General features: G+C 38.4%; 1 protein-coding gene across 14 annotated transcripts in view; it reads left to right on the top strand.

Annotated features, from left to right (window-relative positions):
- Nucleotides 1-26,767, top strand: part of Dcaf6 (DDB1 and CUL4 associated factor 6) — a 101,229-nt gene that overhangs the window by 7,491 nt on the left and 66,971 nt on the right. For all 14 annotated transcript variants that reach the window (XM_063272121.1, XM_006250199.5, XM_063272120.1 and 11 more), the window contains 5 exon segments: nucleotides 12,548-12,609; nucleotides 17,342-17,434; nucleotides 18,897-19,082; nucleotides 21,640-21,753; nucleotides 23,915-24,050. In XM_063272121.1, the coding sequence (XP_063128191.1) occupies nucleotides 12,548-12,609; nucleotides 17,342-17,434; nucleotides 18,897-19,082; nucleotides 21,640-21,753; nucleotides 23,915-24,050 (591 nt within the window).

Below are 26,767 nucleotides of genomic sequence, written 5' to 3'. Positions count from 1 at the left end.
TGCCCAGGCTAGTTTGAGCTCTTTCCATTTTCATGTACAATTTTAAAACAGCTTGTCTGTTGTGGCTTGTTTGTCTTTTTGTTTGTTTGTTTTTTGATTTTTTTTTTTTTCTGGAGCTGAGGACCAAACCCAGGGCCTTGCGCTTGCCTAGCCCCTGAGCTAAATCCCCAACCCCCCCCCCCCCCGTTGTGGCTTGTGATGTACATTAATAATCCCAGCTCTTAGGGGACAGAGACAGGAGGATTGCTGCAAGTTTGAGACCAGCCTGGTGTACATAGTAAATTCCAGGTCAGTTGGGGCTACATAGCAAAGCCTTGTCTCAAAACCACCACCATCATCAACAAAATCACAGCCTGTCAGTTTCTCAAAAGCAATAACAACAGCAAAAGACTTGCCGTTTTGTGTTTTAGTTAGGGTTTCTATTCCTGAACAAGCATCATGACAAGAGGCAAGCTGGGGAGGAAAGGGCATACTTATTCAGCTTACACTTCTACATTGCTGTTCATCACCAAAGGAAGTCAGGACTGGAACTCAAGCAAGTCAGGAAGCAGGAGCTGATGCAGAGGCCATGAAGAGATGTTACTTACTGGCTTGCTTCCCCTGGTTTATTCAGCTTGCTTTCTTATAGAACCCAGGACCACCAGCCCAGGGATGGTACCACCCACAATCGGCTGGGCTCTCCCACCCTTGATTACTAGTTGAGAAAATACCTTACAGCTGAAGAGCTCATGGAGGCATTTTTTCAAGAGAGGCTCTTTTCTCTCTGATAACTCCAGCTTGTGTCAAGTTGATACACAAAGCCAGCCAGTACAGTGTTCAATCTATATTATGTATGGGAGAACTTTCATCTTTATAGTGTTAAGTCTTTCAAACTTTAATTCTATCTCTTTATTTTGGTATTCGTTGATTCAGAAGTTTTGGGTTTTTCTGTGTTGGGGATTTGACCCAGGGCTTCATTTCATGCTATGCAAGCTCTCACTGAACTACAGCCCCAGTCCTGGAATGGGCTTAGAAAAATAAAAACAATTGATTGTATATCTTGAACCACAATTAAAACATACCTATTTATTTGTGCAATTTTTTCTTTCAGATTTTTTTTGAAATTTTATGTGAATAATTATGTCACAGCATATTAAGTTTGATTCATCCGTTTGTACCTGCATTTAGTTCTTCTTTTATTTAATTGCTCTGGCTAAGGCTCAGAAAGTTGACTGTAGATATGAAGGTGGACATTGTTGCTTGACACAGTGTCAGTGGTGCTGGTTAGTTTTTGTTAGCTTGATACAAGACAGGCCATCTGTGAGGAGGGAGCTTCTTTTGGGAAAATGCCTTCATCTGATTGGCTTGTAGGCAAGTCTGTGGGACATTTCCTTCATTAGTGATTCATATGAAAGGGTCTGGTCCATTCTGGGTGCTACTGTCCCTGGGCTTATGGTACTGGGGAGCATAAGAAAGAAAACTGAGCAACGAGGAGCAAGCCTATAAACAGCATTCCTCATGGCTTCTGCTTCTTTTCCTTGCCTGACTTTTCTCAGTGGTGGACTATATTAAAGAATTGTAAACCCAGTAAACCCTTTCCTCAAGGAGCTTTTGCTCAGTGTTTTCTCACAATAATAGAAACCTTAACTAAGACAATTACTTATTTTCATAAACTTTTTAAAGATTTACTCTGTGTGTATGAGTATTCTTTTTTTATGAGTGTATGGTTACCACAGCACACCTGGTGTCTATATTTTCTGATTGAATCTGGAACTAGAGTTACAGAGGCACTGAGCTACCATGTGAGTGCTAGGAACTGAAGCCAGGTCTTTTGCAAGAGCAACAAGTGCTTGTAACCACTGAATCATTTCTTTAGCCAGCCCTCATTCCTTTTTCTTTCTTTCTTTTTTTTTTCCCCCCCGGAGCTGAGGACCGAACCCAGGGCCTTGCACTTGCTAGGCAAGCGCTCTACCACTGAGCTAAATCCCCAACCCCGCCAGCCCTCATTCCTGATTTTAGAAGAGATTGTCAGATTGCTGTGGGAAAGCACTTACCATCATGTACAAGGCCCTGGGTTCAAGCCCGATTCCTGCAAAAAGAAAAAAAGCACATAGAGGGTGCAAGGGTGAGGAGATGAACAGTAAGTCTCAGAGTACTTCTCTTGTAGAAGACACACACAGGCTTGTTTCCTGGTACCTACATGTCAGATCACAGCTGTCTGTAATTCTGGTTCTAAGGGTTCTCACAGCTCTCCTAGCTCTATGGACATTGCACACACATGGTACATGTACAGGCATGAAGGCAAAATACAACATAAATATAAATGTAAAAGATTGTCTTTGTTAAGGGTGTTGTTGGCTATAGATTTTTGTAGTTTCTGTTTCTCAGATTAGGATTGATTACAACTGGGTACTTACTTTCGCCAGACTTTTCTATTTTTTTCAGAAAAATTTTGTGTGGACAAAGTGCCATCCCTAATCAGTAAGCTGTTTACAGTTGATACCTACTGGGAAGGGGAAAATCACTTTTCCCTAATGGAGTGACACTGGGTATGTATATCAACCACACTCCAGGGATGGCTCCATGCTTAGGAGTAGTTGGCCAACACAATCCAGATTCATGTTACTTGTGTATCGTGTTTGTTTGCTTTGGTATTTTTAGTCATTTTATTTTATGTTTGAGAAAAATGATGGATGTAGGGGGATGGGGAAGACCTAGGAGGAGTTGGGATGGGGAAAATATGACAAAATTGAAGAGCCAGTAAATACAAACAATTTAAAAAATTATTGGGAGGCTGGCATGATGGCTCAGTGGATAAAGGTCTTGCTGCCCAATTATCTGAGTTCAGAACCCACATAGAAGTAGGAGGAGAAAACAACTTCATAAAGTTGTTATCTGAACTCCACATGTACACCATAGCATAGACCTGCCCCCCCACCATACACACACAGTAATAATGAAGTTAAAAATGAAGTTTTTGAATTTTTCCGCTGATTTAAATTTGGGCTTTTGGATTAATTTGAACCAATATTCAATTTCCGGGTTCTTATTATTATAGCAAATTACCCTTTTTACGTTTTAACTTAAATTTCAGTGAGTTTTAAGCTGTTTATAGATGTTAGTTTATAGTTTTAAAGTACTTAGTTCTTATACTAGAATGCTGTTGGCTCCATGAGTGGGCTATCGTCTTTTTTTCTGAATTTGTTTAAAGTATTTTTTCCTTAAATCATTGAAAACATCAGGGCTTGGCATTTTCTATGTGGAAAGTACTTTAAGTTAAAAAAGATATATTTTAAGAAAATAATTGACTTATGCAGTTATACGAAATAATAGAACATTTGGGACTGGAGAGATGGCTCAGTGGTTGAGCATGATGGCTGCTTTTCCAGAAGACCCAGGTTCAATTCTTCCTACCCACATCATGACTTCCAACCATCTCTATACAGTTTGAGGGATCTGTTGCTCTCTTCTGGCCTTTGCTGCCACAAGACACACAAGTAATGCACAGAAATACATGAAGCCAAAGCCATGTAAAGTTAATTTTTTTTAAAAAGTTAATAGAAAGCTATATGCCATATACACTTTAACCAGTACCCCAGTGTTAATTTCTTTTGAAATTTAATAATCAAGAAACTGACAGGATTCACATTCCTTATTCAGATTTTGTAATATTACATGAATTCATTTATATGTGTGCATTTAGTTTACTAATTATGAATTAATGTGGTTATAACATAAAATTCCACCACGGGGATCCTTTATATCACCCTTTTTCTATGCTTTCTTTACTGCTATAACCCTGACAACCACAATTCTGTTCTTAATACAGAAATTTGTCATTTCAAAGAAGTCATATATTGGTTACTGTGGCACATGACTATATTCTAAACTGTCTAGGAGAATAAGCAGCTAGATTATTTAAGTCCATAAGTTTTGAGACCAACCTGGACAAATATATACCTATCTCAAAAGAACAATATTATGTAGACACATAATGTGTGTAACCTTATAAATAATGATCTTTAGTATTTCAGATTAGATTTTTACTTGGCATAATTATCTTGAAATACATCTAAATTATATACATCAATAATTTATTCCTTTTTATTTTTGATTATAAATGTTTCTCTATTCATCTGTTTTTAGATAGTTGGGCTGTTTCTAATTTGGGGTTAAGAAAAAAGCTATTTGGGTGCACACCTTTAATCCCAGCACTTGGGAGGCAGGGGCAGGAGCATCTGTCCAGTTTGAGGCCAGCGTGGTCCCCATAGTGGGTTTCAGGATAGTCAGAGATGCACAGTGAGACCCTGTCTTGAAAAAAAAGTGTGTCATGTGTACATGTGCAGTAGCATGTGTACAGAAATCAAAGGACAACTTTTCAGCAGTCAGTTCTTGCCTTTCATCTGTTGGTTTTCAGGGATTAAACTTCGGCTGTCAATCTTGGCACCTAGTGTCTTTACCAGGTAGGCCATTTCCTAGCCCCACAGTAGAGTCTCAAGCACATTGTCAGTATGTGCAATGTGTTCGATGATATCTTTAGTCTTACTTGGCTTGAATAGCATGACAAGTTGGTAACATTAAAAAGACCAACCAGATAGGCCTCATTTGCTTTCTGTAAAGCACTAGTGGTTGTGTGCTGGAAGTGCAGATGTGTTTTGAAGTCCTGGGTGGTTTTTTATTCCAGAGCTGGAAGTTCAGTGGACTTGGGCACTTCTGATGGCATCCAGTCTTACAGAATGCTGTTCCAGGCCTGAAATGATGACACTTGCTTACTTCTGTGGTGGACAGCAGTTGTTCCCTGTGTGCTGGCCCTCTGGTAGATTTGTAGGCAGTCAGCTTTGTGCAAAGTCATAGTATAAACCTTCTTATTATTTACCTGCGGTCTTGTGTAGTGAGAGCCAGATTTGTACAGTGTTCAAGAACAGCAGCAGCAGCAGCTTTGAGGTTATTGAGTTTTTAAAGTTCTTTATGTATTTTAGATATTGGTTCTTGGTTACACACACCTTTCTTTTCTTTCTTTTTCCCTTTTCTTTTTAGTAACACTTCTTTTATTCTGTTAAAGGGGCTTTTTTGTTGTTTGTTCTTAAAAACTTTTTATTAGTTCTTTGTGAATTTCACATCATGCAGCCTAGTTCTGCACTCCTCTTATCCCTGCCAACAGAGGAAAAAAATTCTCCTTGTGGAAGCTGTAGTGTGTCACAGCATGTCCCATGGTATAATCTTTTGTCCACACTCCTTTGCTTGCAAATGTTCATAACAATGACTGATTGCCAGTTTATCACTGTTTTTTTTTTTCCCTCATGGATTCATGCTACAAAGAACTCATCACTATGAGTGATCCTGAATATTTTTTTTACTATGAGTTTTTCTTAAAATTTTATAGTTTTGAACTTCAGTCTTGGTTTCGTCATGAGTTAATTTTTGTAGGTCTACAGTTCAGTTCAAAATTAATTTTTGTACTATGAGTATCTACTTACTCAGTTTATTAAAAGGGCTGTTTTTCCTTCACAAAAAGTATTTGATTCTGAATTTGCTGCTTTGTTCTGTGTCTCTCTGAGAATATAGTACTGTCTTGTTTCTATAGTTACACAGTGTGCTTTACCATCAGGATAGAGGAATTTCTCCTCCTCAAAATCATTTGTTATAAGCTTATCCATATGTCCAAGTTCATTGCTGGAATTTTGACAGTTGTTGATAGACTTAAAGATGAATTTAGGGAAACTGATAGCTTTATTATTCTGAGTCTTATACTCTATGAATATGATGTGTTACTCATTAATTTAGGACTTTGATAAAGTTATAGATCTCATGAGAGTTTTTTAATGTTTATGCTTAAATGAAAAGTTTAGTTTTCTGTGGTGCAGTTGTGAATAGTGTCAGGCTTAAATTCAGTTTTTACATGTTCATTGTTTGTAAATAAAAGTGTGATTGCATAGCTGTTGAGGCTCGGGTGTATATAATCCTCATGCTTGGGAGGTAGAGACAAGGAGTTTAAGGCTATTATTCTTAGCTTTGTAGAGTTGAAGGCCAGTCGGGCCTATGGGAAACCCTGCCAACAATAACATTATCCAGGCAAACAGCAGCAAAATAACTGCTTCTGTTGATCTGTATTCAACTCACAGATTAGTAGTTCAAGGAGCTTTAAAAATTTCTCAAGATTTTGTAGGCTGATATTCTTTTCCTTTAGGAAAGTGTTTCCCTTACACAATCTGCATTGGCTTAGCAGTTAATATCACAGGCTGCTCTTCCAGAGGGCTTGGGTTCAATTCCTAACATCCACAGGGCAGCTCACAACCATCTGTAACTCCAGTCCTATGGGATCCAACACCATCTCAGGCACCGTACAGATGTTCATATATGTAGGTAGAATACCCATACACATAAAAACATAAACTAAAACCTAAAATATAAAGATTAATTAATTTTTTTACATTATTATATAGGCTAAACAGGCAGTACTGTCTTTAATAGTTGTAGTGGAAGTGAACATTCTTGCCTTGTTTCTGACTTTAGGTACAAAGCAATAAGTGCTTCACTGTTACATACAGTGTAGTTTTAGTTTTCTTGTTTGTTTGTTTGTTTGTTTGTTTAATAGATATTCTTTACTAGGTTGAAAATTTTCTTCCATTTAAAGCTTACTGAAGGTGTTTAATGTGTACGGGTTAAATCACAGAAAAAGCCACATGTTCTGTGATAGCATACTAATCAAATTGGAGAAGAAAGCATTTACTTGGCTTATGTCATTGCTGTAGAGGCAGTGGGACCTAGGAGAATGGAGTTGATAAATGAGGCAGACTAAGTCTCATGCAACAGCAAACTTTATTCAGAGCATCAGACAGTTTATCCTCTGACAGTTAAGAAAGGTCACCTGAGTAAAGTTCTCACAAGGCCAAGCTGTGTACAACCATAAGGACAAGCTACACGTGTCAAAAACATGCTTTTCCATTGAGACATGTAAAGGATAGTTTAAACATTTAATTGAATACCAACAGCAAATAATAATGAGTAATCTGAAGTAAACTCAGTTCTATCTCTACATCTGGGAGGAGGACAAAAACACATTCCGAGAACAATCCCATATTTTGAAGAAATTGAGCCTCTTGTTTTCTCAGAGTGTTCCCATAAGCATTCATAATTCTTCTTACGTGACTATTCCTGGACTGTGTTCTGACAGGCTTATAGGTTGTAGTGTAGTCTGTCATAAATAGAAGCAAAGACAGTGCAAAGGCCTTAGCTTGCTCTCAGAGTGGTTTTCTTACACAGCCAATCTGAATGAGGCAGTTCCTCAATTGAGGTTTCTTTCTAGGCAACTCTAAGAATTGTGTTGTTGACAAAAACTAACCAGCACAACTGCTACAAACTACACATAGAGATGAGTCTGGCCCTTATCTGGTGGGAACTCTTTGTATCTGACTTGACATTTATAGGGTAGGCAGTTGTGTAACGGTATTTCTTAGGGGATTTTCTCTGTTCTCCTTGTACCTGAATAACTGTAGGGCTTTCTGTGCCAGCTCTAGCCTGTTTTAGCTCCCAAATAAAGACACTGAGACCTGGTATTTTAATCAACAAGCTGCACGCACTAAGCTGGGCAGATTCTGATCTAACCCAACTAGGTGCTACTACCTAGCCAAATGTCCTGTTATTTGCTCTCTGGTCTTGCCCCTAGTTTGCTCTGGTCCATGTGAGGCCTCATGACTGCTTTCTCGTCAAGATCTCAAGGCACATCCTCCTGGTCTCTCCATGTGGTTTTTCCACACCTTCTTTCTCACTGCTCTCTGGTCTCTTTGGGAGCCCCTGACCAGATCAGATGGTGGTCCTGTCCTATCCTCCTGCACAGCTGTTGACTGATCAGCACTTTATTAACCAACCAGAAGTGATGGAAACAATTTTTACATAACATTGAGACTGGAGATGCTTGACCATGCCATCATCTGGACTGCAACCAGATGTCTGGATATAGAAATCAGCATTGAATACACAGTGCACAAAGCCATCCTCCAACACAGTTGGAAAGGGAAGGTAGTGTCAAGTGGAAGGAAGTAATGCCAAGCTTGAACATTGAATACCAGTATTTGTGGTGTTTTACTCTCATCTTCCCAAATTTTATATAAATATGGCTGTCTATCCTGTTTAATGATAGGATTCATTCCCAGAATGAATTCTGGAAAACATGGTATAGATTAACTGAGATAAAATAGCTCACAGTAACCATATATTTCCTTTTGCCTGTTGAATGGACATTTTGTTGTAGAGCTGGAAAGGTGCCTTTCCCCACCCATTAAAGATGATGATTTATGCCCTCTTCCACTGATACTTTGCCTTTACCTAAAATAAGGTTGTAAATGAACCTTTGTACAAGGCAGTTTTCTAGGTATATTAGTTATTCTCTGTCTTCTGTGATAAAATACTCTGATGAAAGCAGCTTAAGGGAGAAGGGATTGCTTTTGGTGCAGTTAATAGTTCATCATAGCAAGGAAGGAGGCTTCTGGTGTCTGGGGCTTGAGACTGCTGGGTATGCTGTATCTACTATCACAAAGCAGGGAGAGATGAGTGTTCAGCCAGCTTTCTTTTCATGAAGTCTAAGGCCAAAGCCCACAGAATGGTGCCACTCAAATTAAGAGTCCATCTTCCAGGGCTAGAGAGATGGCTTAGTGGTTAAGAGCATTTGCTCTTCCAGAAGACATCAGCTCAGTTCTTCAGTTGTAATCTAAACCCATTTATTGAACGCACAGCATCCACTCAGACTTCTCTGAGATGGTAGTGGGTTTGGGAGCAAGGGGACCAACATGGATTTGACGCTCATACTGAGTTATGTGTGGCATAATCCCTTCCCTCTGACTTTGGAAGAAATGGCGCGGCTGGGAAAGTGGTTCAGTGGTTGCCTAGCATGTGCGAGGTCATGGACTTGACCACTGACTCTTGAGAGACGGCAAAGAGGAGTGGAAAGGAGGAGAAACGTATTATTTAAGAAGTATGTGCAATTTTTAATACTGTTTAAAAGAGTTTAACTTAATATAAAATAACTCAGGTTTTTAAACTCGAAGCTTACTTTTTGGTTGGGCTTGGCTTCTGAAGGCACATTTGTGGGATCTCTAGACAACACCATGAGCTTGTGTTCAGACTCACGAAAAAGTGTCTCTCAGGAGCTATTTACAAGTGTCATGCCCTGCTTCCCACCTTTGGGTACTTATTTCCTCTGAGAGGGCTCTGCAGAACAACTCATTTTCCCTTTTTGTCTAGGTCAAAATGGTTATAGCTAGACATTTAAATTCAGACTTTACATTTTTAGAAAGTCATTTATAACATTTTAGCATTTACTACTTGTCATTTTTATGACATTACTAATTTGAGCACCTTGTTACTTTAATTTGAAAAGATTACCAAACCTACCTTTGGCCAAAAGGAAATACTTTAAAAATAATTGTTTTCTGTCTCCTACATTTTTATTTTTTAAAAAACTGAAACTAAGATTTGAAAGCTAATTATAGGCTATAGCTCGGTGGTAGATAATCTCTTGCTTAGCATGGATGGGTGGGGTGGGACAGGGAGTTAAAAAAAAACAGCAGAGCAGTGTGGTTTATTAAGATATTGAATTTCTTAGTTTTTATCTTTAAAATCAATTATAATAGCATGACACTGTTATAATATTTTAATAAAACAATTACATTTATAGAGTCACTTAATATAATATACAGGACATAGCAAACACAAGGAAGAAAACAGAGGCGTTCTCTGCACTGTTCATGACATACACTGTTGCACAGTCTCTGGCATTTGCTTCACAAAGTTTTAAAAGATAAAAATCTTATATAAAAATAGTTAATTTTTTATAGTAATAGGCTTTCAGATTAAATACCTGGATGTCCTGTTTACCAATGTATAGTTCGTAGAAATGGTTACATCAAATACTTTAATATTTAGAAAAACATTAAGAAACCAGTTTTTAAATGGCTGCTACACTTTAAATTTGCTAATTCGAGATCCATTTATACTTTTAAATATACATCTGTAACTATGAAAAAAATGTTTTTAAAGAAAACCTACATCCCAATTTGTTTTTAGAAAGCTTTATAAGTTTGTTCCCTCTTCCCACCCATTTCTTTTCTCAGACAGGGTTTCTCTGTGTAGCCCTTACTGTCCTGGGACTTGCTTCTTAGACCAGACTGGCCTCAAACGCAAGCGCTGCCACCTGCCTCTGCCTTCCTGCTGGGATTAAAGGCATCTGTCACCACCACCTGGGATAAATATATTTTCAAATGTCTGTTGTGATTGCTGTAAGAACTATCCCATTGATATATTTTGGTAAACTAAGCTACCTTTGTTAAAAGAAAAAAGTTGTATCCTGGCAAGATGACGTTTTTAGAAACAAGGACGGTAATGAAGTCAACATTTTAAAGTACCACTACAGATAAATACCTAAAGCATTACAGAAATAAAAAACGTGCATGAAACAGGCGAAGTTTCTTTCTTTCTTTTTTGTCACTAGTTCAGGGATCTGGTCTGTCTGTGAAGCAAAAAAGGAAAAGCTACTGGTTCTACTCAAATACTTTTAGACTGTTTTTGTTCAAGGGTTTTTTATGTAACTTACCCTTTAACTTAAACATTCTTCTCCTAAAAAAAGACATTTTAAGGTAATAATTTTGGCTTCATGACCTATTATAATTTTTAAAATACATGGAATTCTGTAGTCAACCCCTTCCCCCATTCTAAGTATATATACACACATATATATATATATATGTATATATATATGCATACAAACATGCATATCCTCAGGATCATAAAATATTTAATGTTTATAAGCTTAAAAATTACTGAATGTTAATGCAGAATACATTAATATTTATAATTTTATGTTTATAAACATTTTTTATGGCATGAAATGTGACCAGTGACATTGCACAAGGACTCTGCAGTTCGACCTAATTATAGGCTGGGAATATAACCCACTGGGAATATAGCTCACTGGGAGATAATCTTGCCTAGCATGCATGAGGCCCTGGGTTCAATCCTTAGTACCTTGGCAGGACAGAGAAGGGGTGTTAACGAACAATGAGTTGATGGAATTTATTAAACTACTGGATTTCTGTAGTTTGTTTCAAATGAATTTAGGAATCACAGAACAAATCCCACCTAGGTAACACCTATAATTAATTTTAAAAATGTTCATCCTATTCCTAGCCATCATAATATGAAGGAAGGGATGGTGGTGGCACACACCTTTAATCCCAGCTCTCAAGAGGCAGAGGGGCAGAGGGGCAGAGGGGCAGAGGCAGAGGGGCAGAGGGACAGAGAGGCACAGAGGCACAGAGGCAGAGAGAGGCAGAGGGGCAGAGAGGCACAGAGGCAGGGGCAGAGGGGCAGAGAGGCAGAGAGGCACACAGGCAGAGAGGCAGAGAGGCAGAGGCAGAGGAACAGGTGGATTTCTGAGTTTGAGGATAGCCTGGTCTACAGAGTGACTTCCAGGACAGCCAGGGTCACACAGAAAAACCCTATCTAAAAACAAAACAACCAACCAACCAAAAAAGAAACTTAAAATGAAGAAGTCAAACAAATTAACTTGACGATCTTTCCTTTGAATGGCAAGAAGGTGTGGCACAGAAGCTCGCGTCCTTCATGACAGAATATAGAATTCAGTATAATTTTGGTAACTCATCAGCCCGATTATTCTGTCAATTGTGGCTCTTTGTTATAAATCCACCTTTGATGGCGGCTGCTGAGTAAGCATGCTTTCTGGTCTATCTTTGGTAAGATGATTCATTTCTTAGAGGAAGACATTTCTCGTTTTTAAAAAAAGGAACTTAAACTTGGTTTTGTATCATTTAAACTATTTTGCTCTTACTGGACATTCAGGCTGGTTTTCTTATATATTTTCTACTATATATTTGTTAAAAATGTTGATGGCTGAAGAGATATCCTAGCAGTTAGAGCTCTTGTTCTTGCAAAGGACCTGAGTTTGTACAGTGTTTGTAGATACTTGCAGATAAAACACTTATGCACATAAATAAAAATGAATGAATCCTTTTTTAAAATTGGTGCATCTTATTATTACTGTTTTCTACCCTGTTTAAAATAGAGAACTTTACATGACAGCCACCAGCCCGCTCTTTCATCCCCTTTATTTTTTATTTTCCTACTAAATGTCTTCATAACAGATACACCTTTTATTGTCTTCTTTATTGCCCAAGGGAACACTATGATTCCTAGCTTCTAGAACATTATCTGGAACACTATTTGTAAAGTGAATAGATGGAGAAACAAGAATTTCCCGGGGCTCAGATGTCTTTTTTTGGTTCTTTTTTTTTTTTTTTTTTTCCGGAGCTGGGGACCGAACCCAGGGCCTTGCGCTTCCTAGGTAAGCGCTCTACCACTGAGCTAAATCCCCAGCCTCAGATGTCTTTTGTAAGCTATGTTAATAAGGAAGTCGACTTTAGAAGGTTAATTTGTATAATATTCACTTTATAAATGGTAGAGCTGAAATTACAGGTTGAATCATATTGTGTCAGGTCATAGGCTCTTAATTTCAGTGAAGATTGGATGATTTATTGAATTCTTTCTTTTTAAACAGGAAGAAGAGAATTTATCCAAAGATTAAAACTTGAAGCAACTTTAAATGTGCATGATGGCTGTGTAAGTAATGGCTAACTCTTAACTATAAATGACTTTAATAATGTCTGTAATAAATTTCTGGTGAAATGTTCTAATCTCCCTAGAATGGATTAAGCTGACTATTAAGAATGGGAAAAAATAGGTAAGGTATGATAACACAGTTTTAATACTAGTTCCTGGGAAGCCAAGGTTCTTGATTTTAAGGTCAGCCTGGCTCACATAGTGAGTTCTAGACCAGCCAGGGCTATACAGTGAGGACCCTCACCCCCACCCCCGCCACCTTCCTACTGCCCTAAGAAAGAAAAAAAGAAAGAAAGAGAAAGAAAAACAGACAGACAGACAGACAGACTAGGAAAAGAAAGAAAGATTAAGAAAAGAAACATAGGAGTCGGTGGGTGGTGGTAGTGAAGCATATGAATTAAAGCATTAAAGTGTGCTGGGTGTGTGTTCATAATCCCAATACATGGGAGAAAAAGACCAGAGGGTCAGGAATTTAAGGTCATCCTCAGCTATGTAGTGGGTTCAAGGCCAACCTGAGACAGATACACACACACACACACACACACACACACACACACACACACACACACACACACCTTTGCCCCAGCATATATTTTAATTTAGAAAAGTGTGCAAGGTTGGTTTTGTGGTGTCTGAAGACCACGTGCACTTTCTCATAAGGCTTCCATTTAGTTCACTCTATTGAAGATGCTTGTATGAGGGTTTTCATGACTCTCATATCTCTAGAGTCCATGCTTGCTTCTTAGAAATTCAGCTGCTGTTAGACTTTCTCCTCACCATTGAAATGCTTTCCACTAACACTGTGCTCTTGTTTTCCCTGCCTCATCAACTGCTTCATTTGTGTCGTCGGAGCTCACTGGTCTACTTCTTTAAAACATTTTTTAAACCTTGTCTCAAAAACACAAAACAATTTTAAAAATTAGACTGTGTGTATGTTGGGGGTCGGGGGTGGGGGTTGGGGAGAGAGAGAGACAGAGACAGAGACAGAGAGAGAGAGAGAGAGAGAGAGAGAGAGAGAAAGAGAGAGAGAGAATATTCCTTTTGAAACAAGGACTTGCTGTCTAGTGAGGCTGCACTGGAGCTCACTGCAGGCTGAGCTGTCCTTGAATCCATGTCCTAACTGTCACAGCTTCTCCAGTGTGAGGACTTTAGGCAGCACCCCACTCCTGGCTTCTGTCTTATATATTTTACATCTTATAACCAGAAGTCTTCCACAGTTCTGTGAAACTCACTTTCCTCTCTCTTTGAAGTGTTATTAACAGAAAAGCTTTTCCTAATGAATAGTAGACCACCTTTAATCCGTGGCTTCATGCTAGGTTTTTTCGTTGTGTTTACTATATGTCATTATAGATGTCTCAACATACATGTTCATAGTCAACAAACTTGCCCCCGTCTCTGTTCACACATTCGGACTGAGAAACCTCTTCAGAGATTTCCTTCAGGAAGATACTAAATGAATAGCTATCCAGGAATTCTTGGCATGTTGGACACTTAGGAATTGTTCCCTGAAAAGAACAAGAGTGCTATGTATATGTCAGGTTTTATACCCTTTAGGAGCCAAAGACCAAACCTTTTACCACAGCCAAAGAAAGATTTTCAAATGTTAGTTGCAAATGGATTTGGTATTGTCTATATCTCTGTCTTTAATTTTTTCTTTTAGGTTTTTTTTTTTTTTTTTTTTTTTTTTTTTGGTTCTTTTTTTTTTCAGAGCTGGGGTTTCTTTTAGGTTTTACTGTGTTCTCAAGTATTTTGGAGAGGAAAGCAAACTTTCTCACCACTTCAAGTGCCCCCTTTTCTTTGCCTTGAAACCTGATTCATGATTTGAGTGGGCATAAAGTTGTTGTAGGTTGGACATTATTATGTTACTCAGTAATATTACAGGCTATAAATGTGCAGTCTAGTAGCTGGTATAAATGATAAGAATGATGTCAATGTAATTAGTTTTTAAGTTGATTTTGTCAGTTAACTTATTTGCATTAAAATTTTATGGAGATTTTAGAAGGTTTATTGATGTAGTTGACTGTACTTTTATAGATGATATTGGGCACTCTCAGGGTTCGTAGGTAGCTATACCCTGTTAAAATATACACTTTGGTAAGTTTAAATGTATATATCAGTGAATTCATCAAATCAGCTTATCAACCATCTGCTAAGAGCAATTCACCCTTTCATTTCTCATTACCATAATTAACCCTAGTCAATCTCTTTGTAAATTTTTTTATGTTTTTAGGCTGATCCTGGTGATAGTGGGTTATCAGTAAATGTAGTGTTATTTATATTTTCTAGAATTTTAATAAATAGGATTATCTAGCACTTTCCCGCTATGAGGGATCATGCTGAGAGCCCTGTGCTTGCTGTACAAGTGTCCTACCTCTCTGGCTCTGCATTATCTTTGGTGTTTAATTTCTTTCCTTAGAATTACTAAGTTTAGCTTACTTAGCATAATTACTTTGTGGTTCACTATTGTCAAGGATGTCAGTAGTTACTTGCTATTGGTAAGTGTTCGTTGTGTACTGTGTACAGTGTACTGTAATTTGACTATTCACCTGCTGGTGGTTATTGCTCTTTACTGGAGATTGGAGACTAAGAAATTAAACTGTTTTTAATTCTTTTTGATAGATACCTAGGAATAGAATAAATAAATTATATAATAGAATTATATTTTTGTTTGTTGCTTTTTATTTATTTATTTCTTTTCTTTTCTTTTTTTTGGAGCTGGGGACCGAACCCAGGGCCTTGCGCTTGCTAGGCAAGCGCTCTACCACTGAGCTAAATCCCCAACCCTTGCTTTTTATTTTTTAAATGTTGTTTGTTTGTTTTTAAGACGGGTTTCTGTGTAGCCTTGGCTGTTCTGGAACTCACTCTGCAGACCAGGGTGGCCTTAGAGGTCTGCCTGCCTCTGCTTCTACCTCCTGAGTGCTGGGATTAAAGTCATGGGCCGCTACTGCCCCTGCCTAGATAAGGCCTTGCTCGTTAGGTAGCCCTGGCTAACCTAGAGCTTGCTCCGTGGCCTGTAGTGATACTTCCTTTCTTAGAGGTCAGAGGCACTGCATCCCCCTAGAGCTGCAGTTAGTTACAAGTCATTCAGAGAGGATCAGCTTGGCTGCTGGGAACTCTGGTCTTCTAGAAGAGTAGCCAATGTTCTTAATGTTGATCCTTCTTTCTAGCCATATTATTTTCTTTACATGAATCCAAATTTTCTGACCTGTTATTTTCCCTTTCTCTAAAGAACTTCTTAAACATTTCTTGCAAGGCTGTGTTCCTAGAAACAAATATTCTCAGTTTTTGTTTGTTGGAGACCATCTTTATTTAGTCTAATTTTGAAAGGGTAAGTACAGAATTCTTTGTAAATGTTTCTTATCTCTCAACACTTCAATTTCATTCTATATTTACTTGCATTTCTGAGAAGTCAGATGACATTATTATCTTGTCCCCTATGGATAAGGTATTTTTTTCTGGCTTCTTTCGGGTTGTTTTCTTTATCTTTGATTTTCTTTAGTGTGAAAGAGATTCATTTGTTAAGTGAGAAACAACACACTTCTCACCTATAAGCCAAGAGCCAGATGTGAGTGATGACATCTGGCAGGAGCCCAGATATAGGAATCCCTAAACTCCATGGTCAAGCAGTAACTGTTTGCTGACATTTTTATAGTGACAGAACAAAGACAGTTGTAAGTCAGGAGACACGTGAAGAACAAGTCAGGGTCGGGTAGGTTACAGTAGTGTGGGGGAAGCTCAGTCTCCGTGCTGTCTCTAGGCTCTAGGTGTTCTCTGATAATTGTTGCTTTTGGGTTGGTGGAATCCAAGTTAATACGTTCTAAAGGTTTCTCCTGATAGTCACAGGATGATAAAGGGAGCTAAGGATAGCCCAAGATAAATTGTATCAGGTGTGAACTGTAGCACTCTAGCCTCCGTCCATCTCTGAGAGTCTGATCAGTCAATCAGCCTTCGCGGCCTCTTTGCAGGACTTTACGATCTTCAGTTATTTGCTCTTCTCAGTTCCTCTGAACACCCTGAATCTGTAGTTGGCTGATAATATTTTGAAGGCAATTCTGTCATTATTTGAAATATTTCTGCCCTTTCTTACTTTAGTCTTTTGGTGTTTTCCATTAAACATGGATCTTATACCTTTTGTGTTTGTATCACAGTCCTTGGATATTCCAGTGGCTTCCCAACTCCAATACCCCAGACTTTTTCCCTTTGTGGTTTTAAAGGTTTCTGTATATCCTAAAGCCATTTCTTCAACTATGTCCAATATGCTGTTAAACCTATCAAAGCCATTCTTCATTTCTGTTCATTTGTTTTTGATCTCTAGCTTTTCTCTACTGTTCGTTTTTAGAATCACCTGTCTGCCTTTGGTCACCTGTTCTTATATACTGTCTACTTTATCAGCCCTTAGCACAGTGTAATTAAAGGTTTCCTGCCTAGGCATTGTTTCCTGCCGAGCTTTCCATTCCTCTCAAGTCAGGACTACCTGGTGTCTTTGGTCATAGTGGTAGTAGTTTGTCTGGAGGATCCAAGAACAGTTGTTGATTTTTGCAGTAGCTTCTTGAACCTTTTAGGATGTAACAGTGATTTCCAGGCCTTTTGTATGTGAATCAAGAACTAAAGTCTGGTTTTAGCCTATAAACTTTCCTTAATAGAGAGTTTTATTAGTGTCCTAAACACAGGTAACTGAACGATGACTACTTCCTTTTATGTTCAATTTGTTTATGCTTTCTTTTTTTTTTAGGTTAATACAATCTGTTGGAATGACACTGGAGAATATATTTTATCTGGCTCTGATGACACTAAACTTGTAATTAGTAATCCGTATAGCAGAAAGGTAAAGTGGTTAAATGTATATAATGTTAAAGAAGCTAGGAAAAGGGGAATTGTAATCAGGGGCATTTTTTTTTTTTTTTTTTGGTTCTTTTTTTCAGAGCTGGGGACTGAACCCAGGGCCTTGCGCTTCCTAGGTAAGCGCTCTACCACTGAGCTAAATCCCCAGCCCCAATCGTGGGCATTTTTGTTAGACTGTCATCTTCATTAAACTCAAAGGTGTAATTTAGGCATTGTTCCATGTAGGTATAGTTTCCTTTGGGCTATGTAAGGTTTTTTCTTGTGTGGTTGGTTGGGGTTTTCTGAGACAGGGTTTCACAATGTAGCCCTGGCTGTCCTGGAACTCACTCTGTAGACCAGGCCGCCCTCAGACTCACAGAGATACCCTGCCTCTGCCTCCTGAGTGCTAGGATTAAAGGTGCGCAAAACTATGTCCTGTTGGAAAATTTTTTTTTTTTTTTGGTTCTTTTTTTTCGGAGCTGGGGACCGAACCCAGGGCCTTGCGCTTCCTAGGTAAGCGCTCTACCACTGAGCTAAATCCCCAACCCCAGAAAATTTAATATTTAAGTTTTCAGTGTGCTTTAGATAATACAATTTAAATGTTCTTCTCTTTATCCAAATGGACAATAGGCAAATCATATATCAATAGCATTGAGCAAAATAAGACATTGTGGGTTTTTTTTTTTTTTTTTTTGGTTCTTTTTTTGGAGCTGGGGACCGAACCCAGAGCCTTGCGCTTCCTAGGCAAGCGCTCTACCACTGAGCTAAATCCCCAACCCCTGACATTGTGGGTTTTTTAAAACATAAAGGTGTTTGAGTGACTTCCACTTACTGCTCTATTTGTAGCATATTGGGAATAACTTTTGCTGGCACAGACCTGCAATCCTGACACTTAGGATGTAGAGGCAGAAGGATCCTAACATGGGCTCATAGAATAGGGTTTAATTTTTACTATTTGTGAAGCAAAGCACTCTAAATTACAACGTTTTTTTAAAATTATTTTTAAGAGCACTTCAAAGAGTAAATATTCACAACAGAATTAACAGCACACATTATTTAAATTGTATTACTAGTTTTCCGAATTAATTATGGTTTGAATCTCAATAAAACCTTGTATATTATAACATTCTATATGTAACACCTTAGGGACCTTTCAAGTATTTTAAATTTAAATATTTAGAAGAAATATTAGAAATATAAAGGAATTTTTTTTTCTTTTTTCTTTTTTTCGGAGCTGGGGACCGAACCCAGGGCCTTGCGCTTGCTAGGCAAGCGCTCTACCACTGAGCTAAATCCCCAACCCTGGAAATATAAAGGAATTTTATAATTAAAATTTTATAGATGATAATGAAAAAGTAGTATTCTTTTGTTAAGAATGTATTACTGCTTATAATTACATTAAACACGAATGTTTCTCACCAAGAAAATAAATTAATGCTATGAACTGCATTTCTTGTATATTTTAGGTTTTGACAACCATCCGCTCAGGGCACCGAGCAAATATATTTAGTGCAAAGTTTTTGCCGTGCACAGATGACAAGCAGATTGTGTCTTGCTCTGGAGATGGAGTCATATTTTACACCAACATTGAGCAAGATGCAGAAACCAACAGACAGTGCCAATTTACGTGCCATTATGGAACTACTTACGAGGTACAGGGTTGTGGCTGTGCGTGTGAATGCATGCTCCTGTGTAAGTGTGCACATGCGTCTGTATTGGTTTACACACGCATCTACATTCTTAGGTATGGAACCTATTGGCAGATTATATTCATCTAAGCATTTCTGAAAGTTTATCATGGTAGATTTTGTGGATAAAGTTATAAAAAAGTAAGATTCTAGTATTAGTATTGTAAGATAAATTTGCAATTAAACAACCATGTTTTAATCAGATATAGCCTTTCCACCCTTTTGTATTTATTTTTAAATTAATTTTACATTATCATATAAAGATAATGGGTTTTATTATGGCAGTCACCAGCCTTTAAGCATGCTATTTTTACTTTGTTGCATGGTTTTGTAGTAGGTTTTGTTCTCTGAAATACACTGCCTTACAGAGGTTTATTTCTGTCATCCCTACTGTATAAGTTTATTTTGTGTTCCAGTAACACAATCAATTAAAAAAATTTTTTTGAGACAGGATCCCACTGAAACTTGCTTTGTAGACCAGCCTAGCCCTGAAGTCACAGAAATCCACCTGCCTCTGCCTCCCAAGTGGTGGGATTAAAGGTGTATAACACCACCCCTGGCCTCCCCCAACCCTGTCCCCATCCCTGTCCTATCTAATCCCCTTACCCAGCTATGTTAATTGGCTTTTTGAGTCAGAGTTTCTTGTAGTTCTCAAGATTTTAAGCTTGCTGTGTAGTTGCAGCTGACCTTGAATTCCTGGTCCTCCTGCCTCTGTCTCTTGAGTACTGGGATTATAGGCGAGGCCACCACACCAGGCATGAGTTCCTCTCCTGCACCTCACCTCACTGTGCAGCCCTAGCTGGACTAGAGCTTATTATGTATGCCAGGCTGACCTGGAGCTCAAGGTATGACTACCTTTACTTCCCCAATGTTGATATTAGAGGTATGTGCCACCATACCTGGGCAGCTGGAACCTTTTTAAATACCATGATATACTGATTCTAACGAGTGTGTTTAGGGCTGGAGAAATGACTCGGTGCTTAAGAGCCCTGGTTGCTCTTCCAGAGGACCCAGGTTCAACTGCCAGCACCCAGGTGGCAGCTCTCAGTTGTCTGCACCTCCAGTTCCAGGGAATCTGACATCCCCCTACAAACATATACGCAGCCAAAGTACTAATGCACATAAAAGCAAACAAGAGTGTGTTTTCCCTTCTTCTCAAATTTTGTTATTGTTTCTGTTTGTTTACTGATTTCCTGGGACTGATTTTATAGATTTTTGTATTGATCTTTGTGTGTAGTCACTAAATCTCTTAAGTCAACAGCCAGCTAGACAGATTTCCTAATTTGCTTTGAACTCTTAGTCTGTGTCAAAGGACATCCCTTACAAATGTATTAATGATTCCTATTGTAATTGCCTGAGTGAAACTTATTTTTCTAAACTAATGAATTAATTAGATAAAGCAATTAAATAAGTTGTATGAATAATACTTTAGGAAAGATGTGCTCCTAAAAATTCGGTTTGTGGGCTGGAGAGATGGCTCAAAGGTTAAGAGCACTGGCCACTTTTCTAGAGGTCCTGAATCCCAGCAACCACTCGGTGGCTCACAGCCATCTTTAATGAGATCTGGTGCCTTTTTCTAGCCTGCAGGCATACATGCAGGCAGATACTGTGTACATAATAAATGAATCTTTAAAAAAATTTTGGATTGTAGATAGTAGTATACAAAGTGAAAAATGACCTTATTTAATGAAGTCATTAAATCCGAGTCAGCAACAAGTTGCAAATACATTTACCAACAAAATTACTTCCTAAGTAATTTAACACTGCTGACTTGGTGAGGGATGCAGTCATCTCATTTCTCACAAATGTGAAATGAACCAAAAATCACAAATTCTGTGCACTATGTATTCCATTCATTTGTGTTAAGTATGCTCTTTATAATTGCCTTTCTATGGTGTATAAGTCTTTACTATTTTGTGTTATTATAAACATTTTCAATAATAGCAAAGAAATATCAATACTTAAGTCTAGACATGTGACTTTAAACAACACAAATGTATTGTCTGAAATTCTGAAAGTCAGGAATCAAACATGAGTCTTGCTGGGCTCAAAGCCAAGTGTTAGTGGGTCTGCAAGCCTCTGCCTTTACCATACCTCCTCTGTAACCTTTATGCGTGCTTTGGATCAGGGTTCCTAATGCCATCTTTTAAGTCAGCAGTCTTCATTCTTTCTCTCTTTGACTTTTTCCATTATCATGTAGTCTTTTCTGAAAGATACAGTCTTGCCTCCTCTTTGATTCTTAAAGATGCTATGATTATTTCAGGACCATATGGATAAGTCGGCATACTCTTTCGACTTCATTATCTTTAATTTAAACATACTTACAAAGTTTAGAAAATTTTTACATAAAATTATATTAATATACTTTCAAAGTAACTAGTTACTTATTCTGTTTGAGAGCACGCATTGGGTAAGTCATAGATAATTACTTATATGGATAGTTTTCCTGGATGTATAAGACTGTGTTTCAGACCCAGCTGTTTAACTGTGCAGTAGTGTCTCGTGCTTTTGTCTATCTTAGATTATGACTGTACCAAACGACCCTTACACCTTCCTGTCCTGTGGTGAAGATGGAACCGTTAGGTGGTTTGACACGCGCATCAAAACCAGTTGCACAAAAGAAGACTGCAAAGATGTAAGAATCCAAACTTTACACAAGTCATATGGAAAAAGTTAGTTACAGTTCAGTTAGGTATCTTTGGTGGTAATTTTGTTATGCTAAAATTTCAATCATAAAACTTTTAATTTAACTGTTAATTAGGTAGATAAACTTCTGTTTCGGTTGTACATTTATGTATATTTATAGGCAGTCGATAGATGGCTCAGTTTCTAAGTGCTTGTGCAAAGTGTAAGGCTCTGAGTTCTAAACTCGAGTGCCCATGTAAAGCTGGGCATGGCAGTGGGCATCTGTAATCCTTTAGGTAGGTGACTGGATCTCCTCAGTCAGTCGCCCTAACTGAGATGATGAGCTTCAGGTTCAGTGAGAGACTCTGTCTCCAGTAATAAGGTATGGAGCCATTGAGGAAGACCTCTGACAAAAACCTCTGGCCTCCCCATCTATACTCACTCCTGTGTGCACGCATGCAAGCATGCATGAACATCGTCTCACACACACACACACACACACACACACACACACACACACACACATGCAAAAGTAAATGTGACCATTTGTCCAGTATTATAAAAACCTGGAGAATTTATCAATACATCTCATTTACTAAGTACACAGTTTGGCTTACCAAAACAGTAGTGGTAAAGGTGGTCACCCTTTACCACTAAAATTTAGTATCTTTCCCTCCATCTTTTATGTTTTTTATTTTTGAATTGTTTTCAAGACAGGGTTTTTCTGTGTAGTCCCAGCTATCCTGAAACTTACTCTGTAGACTAGGCTGTCCTCGAACTCAGAGATCTGCCTGTCTCTGCCTCGGAAGTGCTGGGATTAAAGGCATGGCTACCACTGCTTGGCTCCCTCTATCCTCTAGAAGATTTTATTTTGCTTTGTTTTTAAAGAAATAGCATTCTACCAAATTTAGTCTATGTCTCAAAAATCCGTTTACTTACTATTTTATGAATTATAATATTTAACACTTATAAAAGGCCTGAAAAAGTCTTTTGGCCCTAGATGGCTTCTTTCAAGAGTTCTCTGTTATACAGTATGTAGAGAACAGTAGATCTTTATGGACTCATTGAAGTAGTCAATGAAATAAATTGTTCACTTTATTTTTACTGAAAAGTAGCAGAAACAAAACAAAGCCAAGAATCATTACTAATGTGTCTGAATACTTGCTAACTAACCAGTGAAATGGTTAATGAAAAAAATATGCACTTGAAACAGATGAAGCAGAAAACAAAAAGTAGAAACAAATTTTGAAGACAAATTTTCATCTTTTTATGTAGATAGCACATATAAAGACATATACATATTGAATAGAAAGCTCTGAAATAAGTTTAAAATATTGGGTGATTTAGGGCCAGGGGTTTAGTTCAGTGGTAGCTAGCATGCCACAGGCCCTGTGTTTGAACCTCAGTATTAAGGAAATATGTATATGTATAATATCTTCCTAAACACATTTTTATGTGGATTTTTCCAGAGAATTAAAAGCTATTTTTAATACCATGGAGTATTATTCTCGAGAATAAAAGCCACTAAGAGAGAACCCCTTCTCCTCGAGAGTACGGGACAAATAGACAACCCAAGAAGGAAGCCAAAAGGGACCCTGTGCCAGACTCAGGGCAGTGAACACCATCACTGCTGAGACCTATGAGCATGTCAATGGAACAGGACCAGGGTGGGACTGGCTCTCGACATGCAAATGAGAAGTCCAAGAGGGTTGAGTAGTGAGAGGCTTCAGGTTTCCTAGTAAATGGTGGTACTAAAACTCATTATTCCAAATGCTCTTAAATTCATCCACATTAGTCCACATTTTAGGAAGGCACAGGTGTGCTTCTCTAAATAGCATTCTCATAATAATGCAAGGGCGAGAAGTAGAATGATTTTCCTGGTAAAGCTCGTCATATGTGTAGTCAGAGTATAAAGAATGTTGTAAATGTATGTAACATGAATAATATTGTGAGCTTCCCTTTTGGCTAAATATGTTAGAAATAAATTCTAACAGAGTCTTTAAAAAATCAATTACAAGAAAACCATTTTGTTGTGTTTTCCTTTTTTGTTTTTGCTGACTGAACTAGAATGTCTGAGGTAGGTTATTTTCTTATAATTAAATGGAAAGTGCTTTACAAGTATTCACTTCTATATAGCTATATGTACCTGGTCTCGTGTCTGTCTTTTGTAGGATATTCTAATCAACTGTAGGCGTGCTGCCACATCTGTGGCTATCTGTCCCCCAGTACCGTATCACCTTGCCGTGGGCTGTTCTGACAGCTCCGTACGGATTTATGATCGGCGAATGCTGGGCACAAGAGCTACAGGTGAGGAAACATTAGGCAAAATGTGAGACTGTTCAATGAAATTGTTATAATATTTTTACGTTTACATAGTTTTTAACTTTCTTGTGTTATTTAAGTAATATAGGTTATTCTAAGAGGAAAATTATTTTACTGATTTTTAAATACTCTGTTGTTGGTAACTGACATAGTGTTTCGTGGCTGTAATCTCAGCGCTCTGTAGCTGGAGGCAGAAAGATGAAAAGTTCAAAGTCACTCCTGTTTGAGGCCAGCATGCACTGCATGAGGGCTGGTCTCAAAAAGGAAAACCAGACAGACTGTTGGGATGACGCCCGCACAGATTATCAGTTCACAGCAGGAGCTAGGGAGGGTTCTGTGGGGAAGAGAATTTGGTTCCCAGCACCGAAGTTAGGCAGCTCACAACTACAGGAGATGGTTCTTAGTTGCCTGCAACTCCAACTCTAGGGGATTTGGTATGTAATCTTCTGATCACCATAAGCACCTACAACCAGGTACACATATACCCTCCCTTATTAAGAATAAAATAAAGTATGGAGAGATGGCTCGGTGAGTCAAAGCACTCCTTGCTCTTGCAGTGCGTTTGGTTCCTAGCACCATATTGTGGGTTACAACTCCAGTTCCAGGGGTGCTGACTCCCAAGGTACCTGGAATGCATATGATATGCACATGTCCCCACCCGTACGCATGCACATGCACTCGAGTGCGCGCACACACACACGCCCAAGCAAACACTTATGCACATAAAATAAATCTGAAAAAAAAACAATTTCTTTCTTTCCCAAGACTGCCATAATATGTTATTAAAGTGAGTCTCTTAAAACAATAGAAATTTGTTTTCTTTCATTTCTAGATTTTAGCTCTCTGATATCAAGATGTCTTAGGGTTAGATCTACTAGAGACTTAGGTAGACTCTATTCTGAGCCTCCATTTTGTCTTATGATAATTGCTGCCAACTTTTGTCAATCTCACAAGAGCACTTCAGTTTATAAAGCCAGTATTTCTTGAAAGTAATTAGGAGGCATACTGATAAAGGAAAATGGATTTATTTGCCTTTTGGCCATACTGTGGAGAAAAGGGTTCCTACTTTCTCTCTGCCTTTTCTGTATCAGTATTATAATTTAATAGAAAGGCTGAAACAAAAGCTAGGAAGTGTAGGGTGCACAATGTAGGCAGAACTATGTAAAATCTCTTTCAGGAAGTCATATTCTTCTCCAACTGTCACCAGGGCTTTAGCCTTTCCTGCCTTCAGCATGGCAGTGCTAGGGAAATTCTAATTCTCTAGACCCGTTGTTTTAATCGTCTTAAAGCCACAGAGAGAGGCGCGCGCGCTCGCGCGCGCGCGCACACACACACACACACACACACACACAATCGTGCGCGCAAGTCTCTGTTTAGACGATCTCCTTTGCTGTCCCTGCAGTTACAAATCAGACTTAAATTCAGCACTGCAGCATCTAAGCTAAGCAGAGTCAACATGTGCTACATGTTATCTGATGCCCAAGTCCACCTAAAGAGATTGTGCAAGTGTACATGTGCATGTACATTTATACAACAATGAGTAATAAATACATATTCACATTTGTATTAAGAGTAAAGGTGGACCTGGGCGGAAACCACCCATGTCAGTAATAACCAACCTAGATATCAAATGGGAAGGAATACTAGATTAGAGCTTTTCTGTTTTGTTTTTAATAAATTTTAATTCTTTGACAATTTCTCCCATTTATATATTTTGATCATATTTACCCTTCCATTCTTTTGGTTTATCTTTGCATTCCCCCAAAACCCTTCTTTTCCCAACATGTCCTTCCACTTTCATGACAGTGGCCCCTTTAGCCTGTTGAGTTCAATAGAGTTACTCTGGCATCTCACTAGTGCACATCTCCTTCCCTAGCCCCATTAACTACAGGAGCTCTTCAGCCAGAGGCGACGCCTCGAGTGCTGCTCTACCATTAGTTCTAGGTTGTCAGTGGCTGATCCTGTGCAGGTTTCCACAGCTACTTGGATGGATGCAGGAGCAGTGTCACATGCAAAGCAGTGTTTCACACCGTTCCTCCCCATCCTCAGACCTTTACATTCTGAGAGATTTTCTCTTTGAGACTATGATAAGGAATCCTGTCAATTTGAATTTGCACATTTTGGGTGAAACCGTAAGAATATCAAATTATAGGCTTGCTTACTGTTCTCAACAGAAGCAAGATAATCTATATTTTTAGCAGGACAAGACTCTGGGATTCCTAGAATTTAGCACTCCTAGGCCAATTTAACTCTCTGCTATCATACTGAATTGTACTGAAGACCACCAGAGTTATTGAAGTTGGGATCATAAACGAGACATGGTAGTCAGTGCCTGTAATTCCAGAATAGGGAGGCAGAGGTCAGAGAATCATGAGTTCAAAGCCAGTCTCAACTATGCAGCCAAATCACAGGGTTTCACAATGCCAAGGACTAGAGATACAGCTCAGTGGAAGAGTACTGGCCTGGCATGCACATGCCCTTTGTTTCATTCCTACCATCACAATAAATAAAAACAAATTAGAAATAAGCGCGAGGAGTATGTGAGAGGCAGCTGAAGAGTATAGTAAAGAATGCCTCAGAGTAAACTAATTGAATGGACATAAACAATAGTCCTAAAACCTCACTAACAATTTATAAATAAAAGCAAATCCACTATGAGACATACACACAAGAGTGGAAGTTAGACATAGAAAAGAAGAAAG

The sequence above is a fragment of the Rattus norvegicus genome, chromosome 13 (assembly GCF_036323735.1).
Source record: "Rattus norvegicus strain BN/NHsdMcwi chromosome 13, GRCr8, whole genome shotgun sequence".
Classification (NCBI taxonomy): Eukaryota; Metazoa; Chordata; class Mammalia; order Rodentia; family Muridae; genus Rattus; species Rattus norvegicus.
The sequence above is the reverse complement of the archived record's forward strand: the minus strand, read 5'-3'. Positions and strand labels throughout refer to the sequence as shown.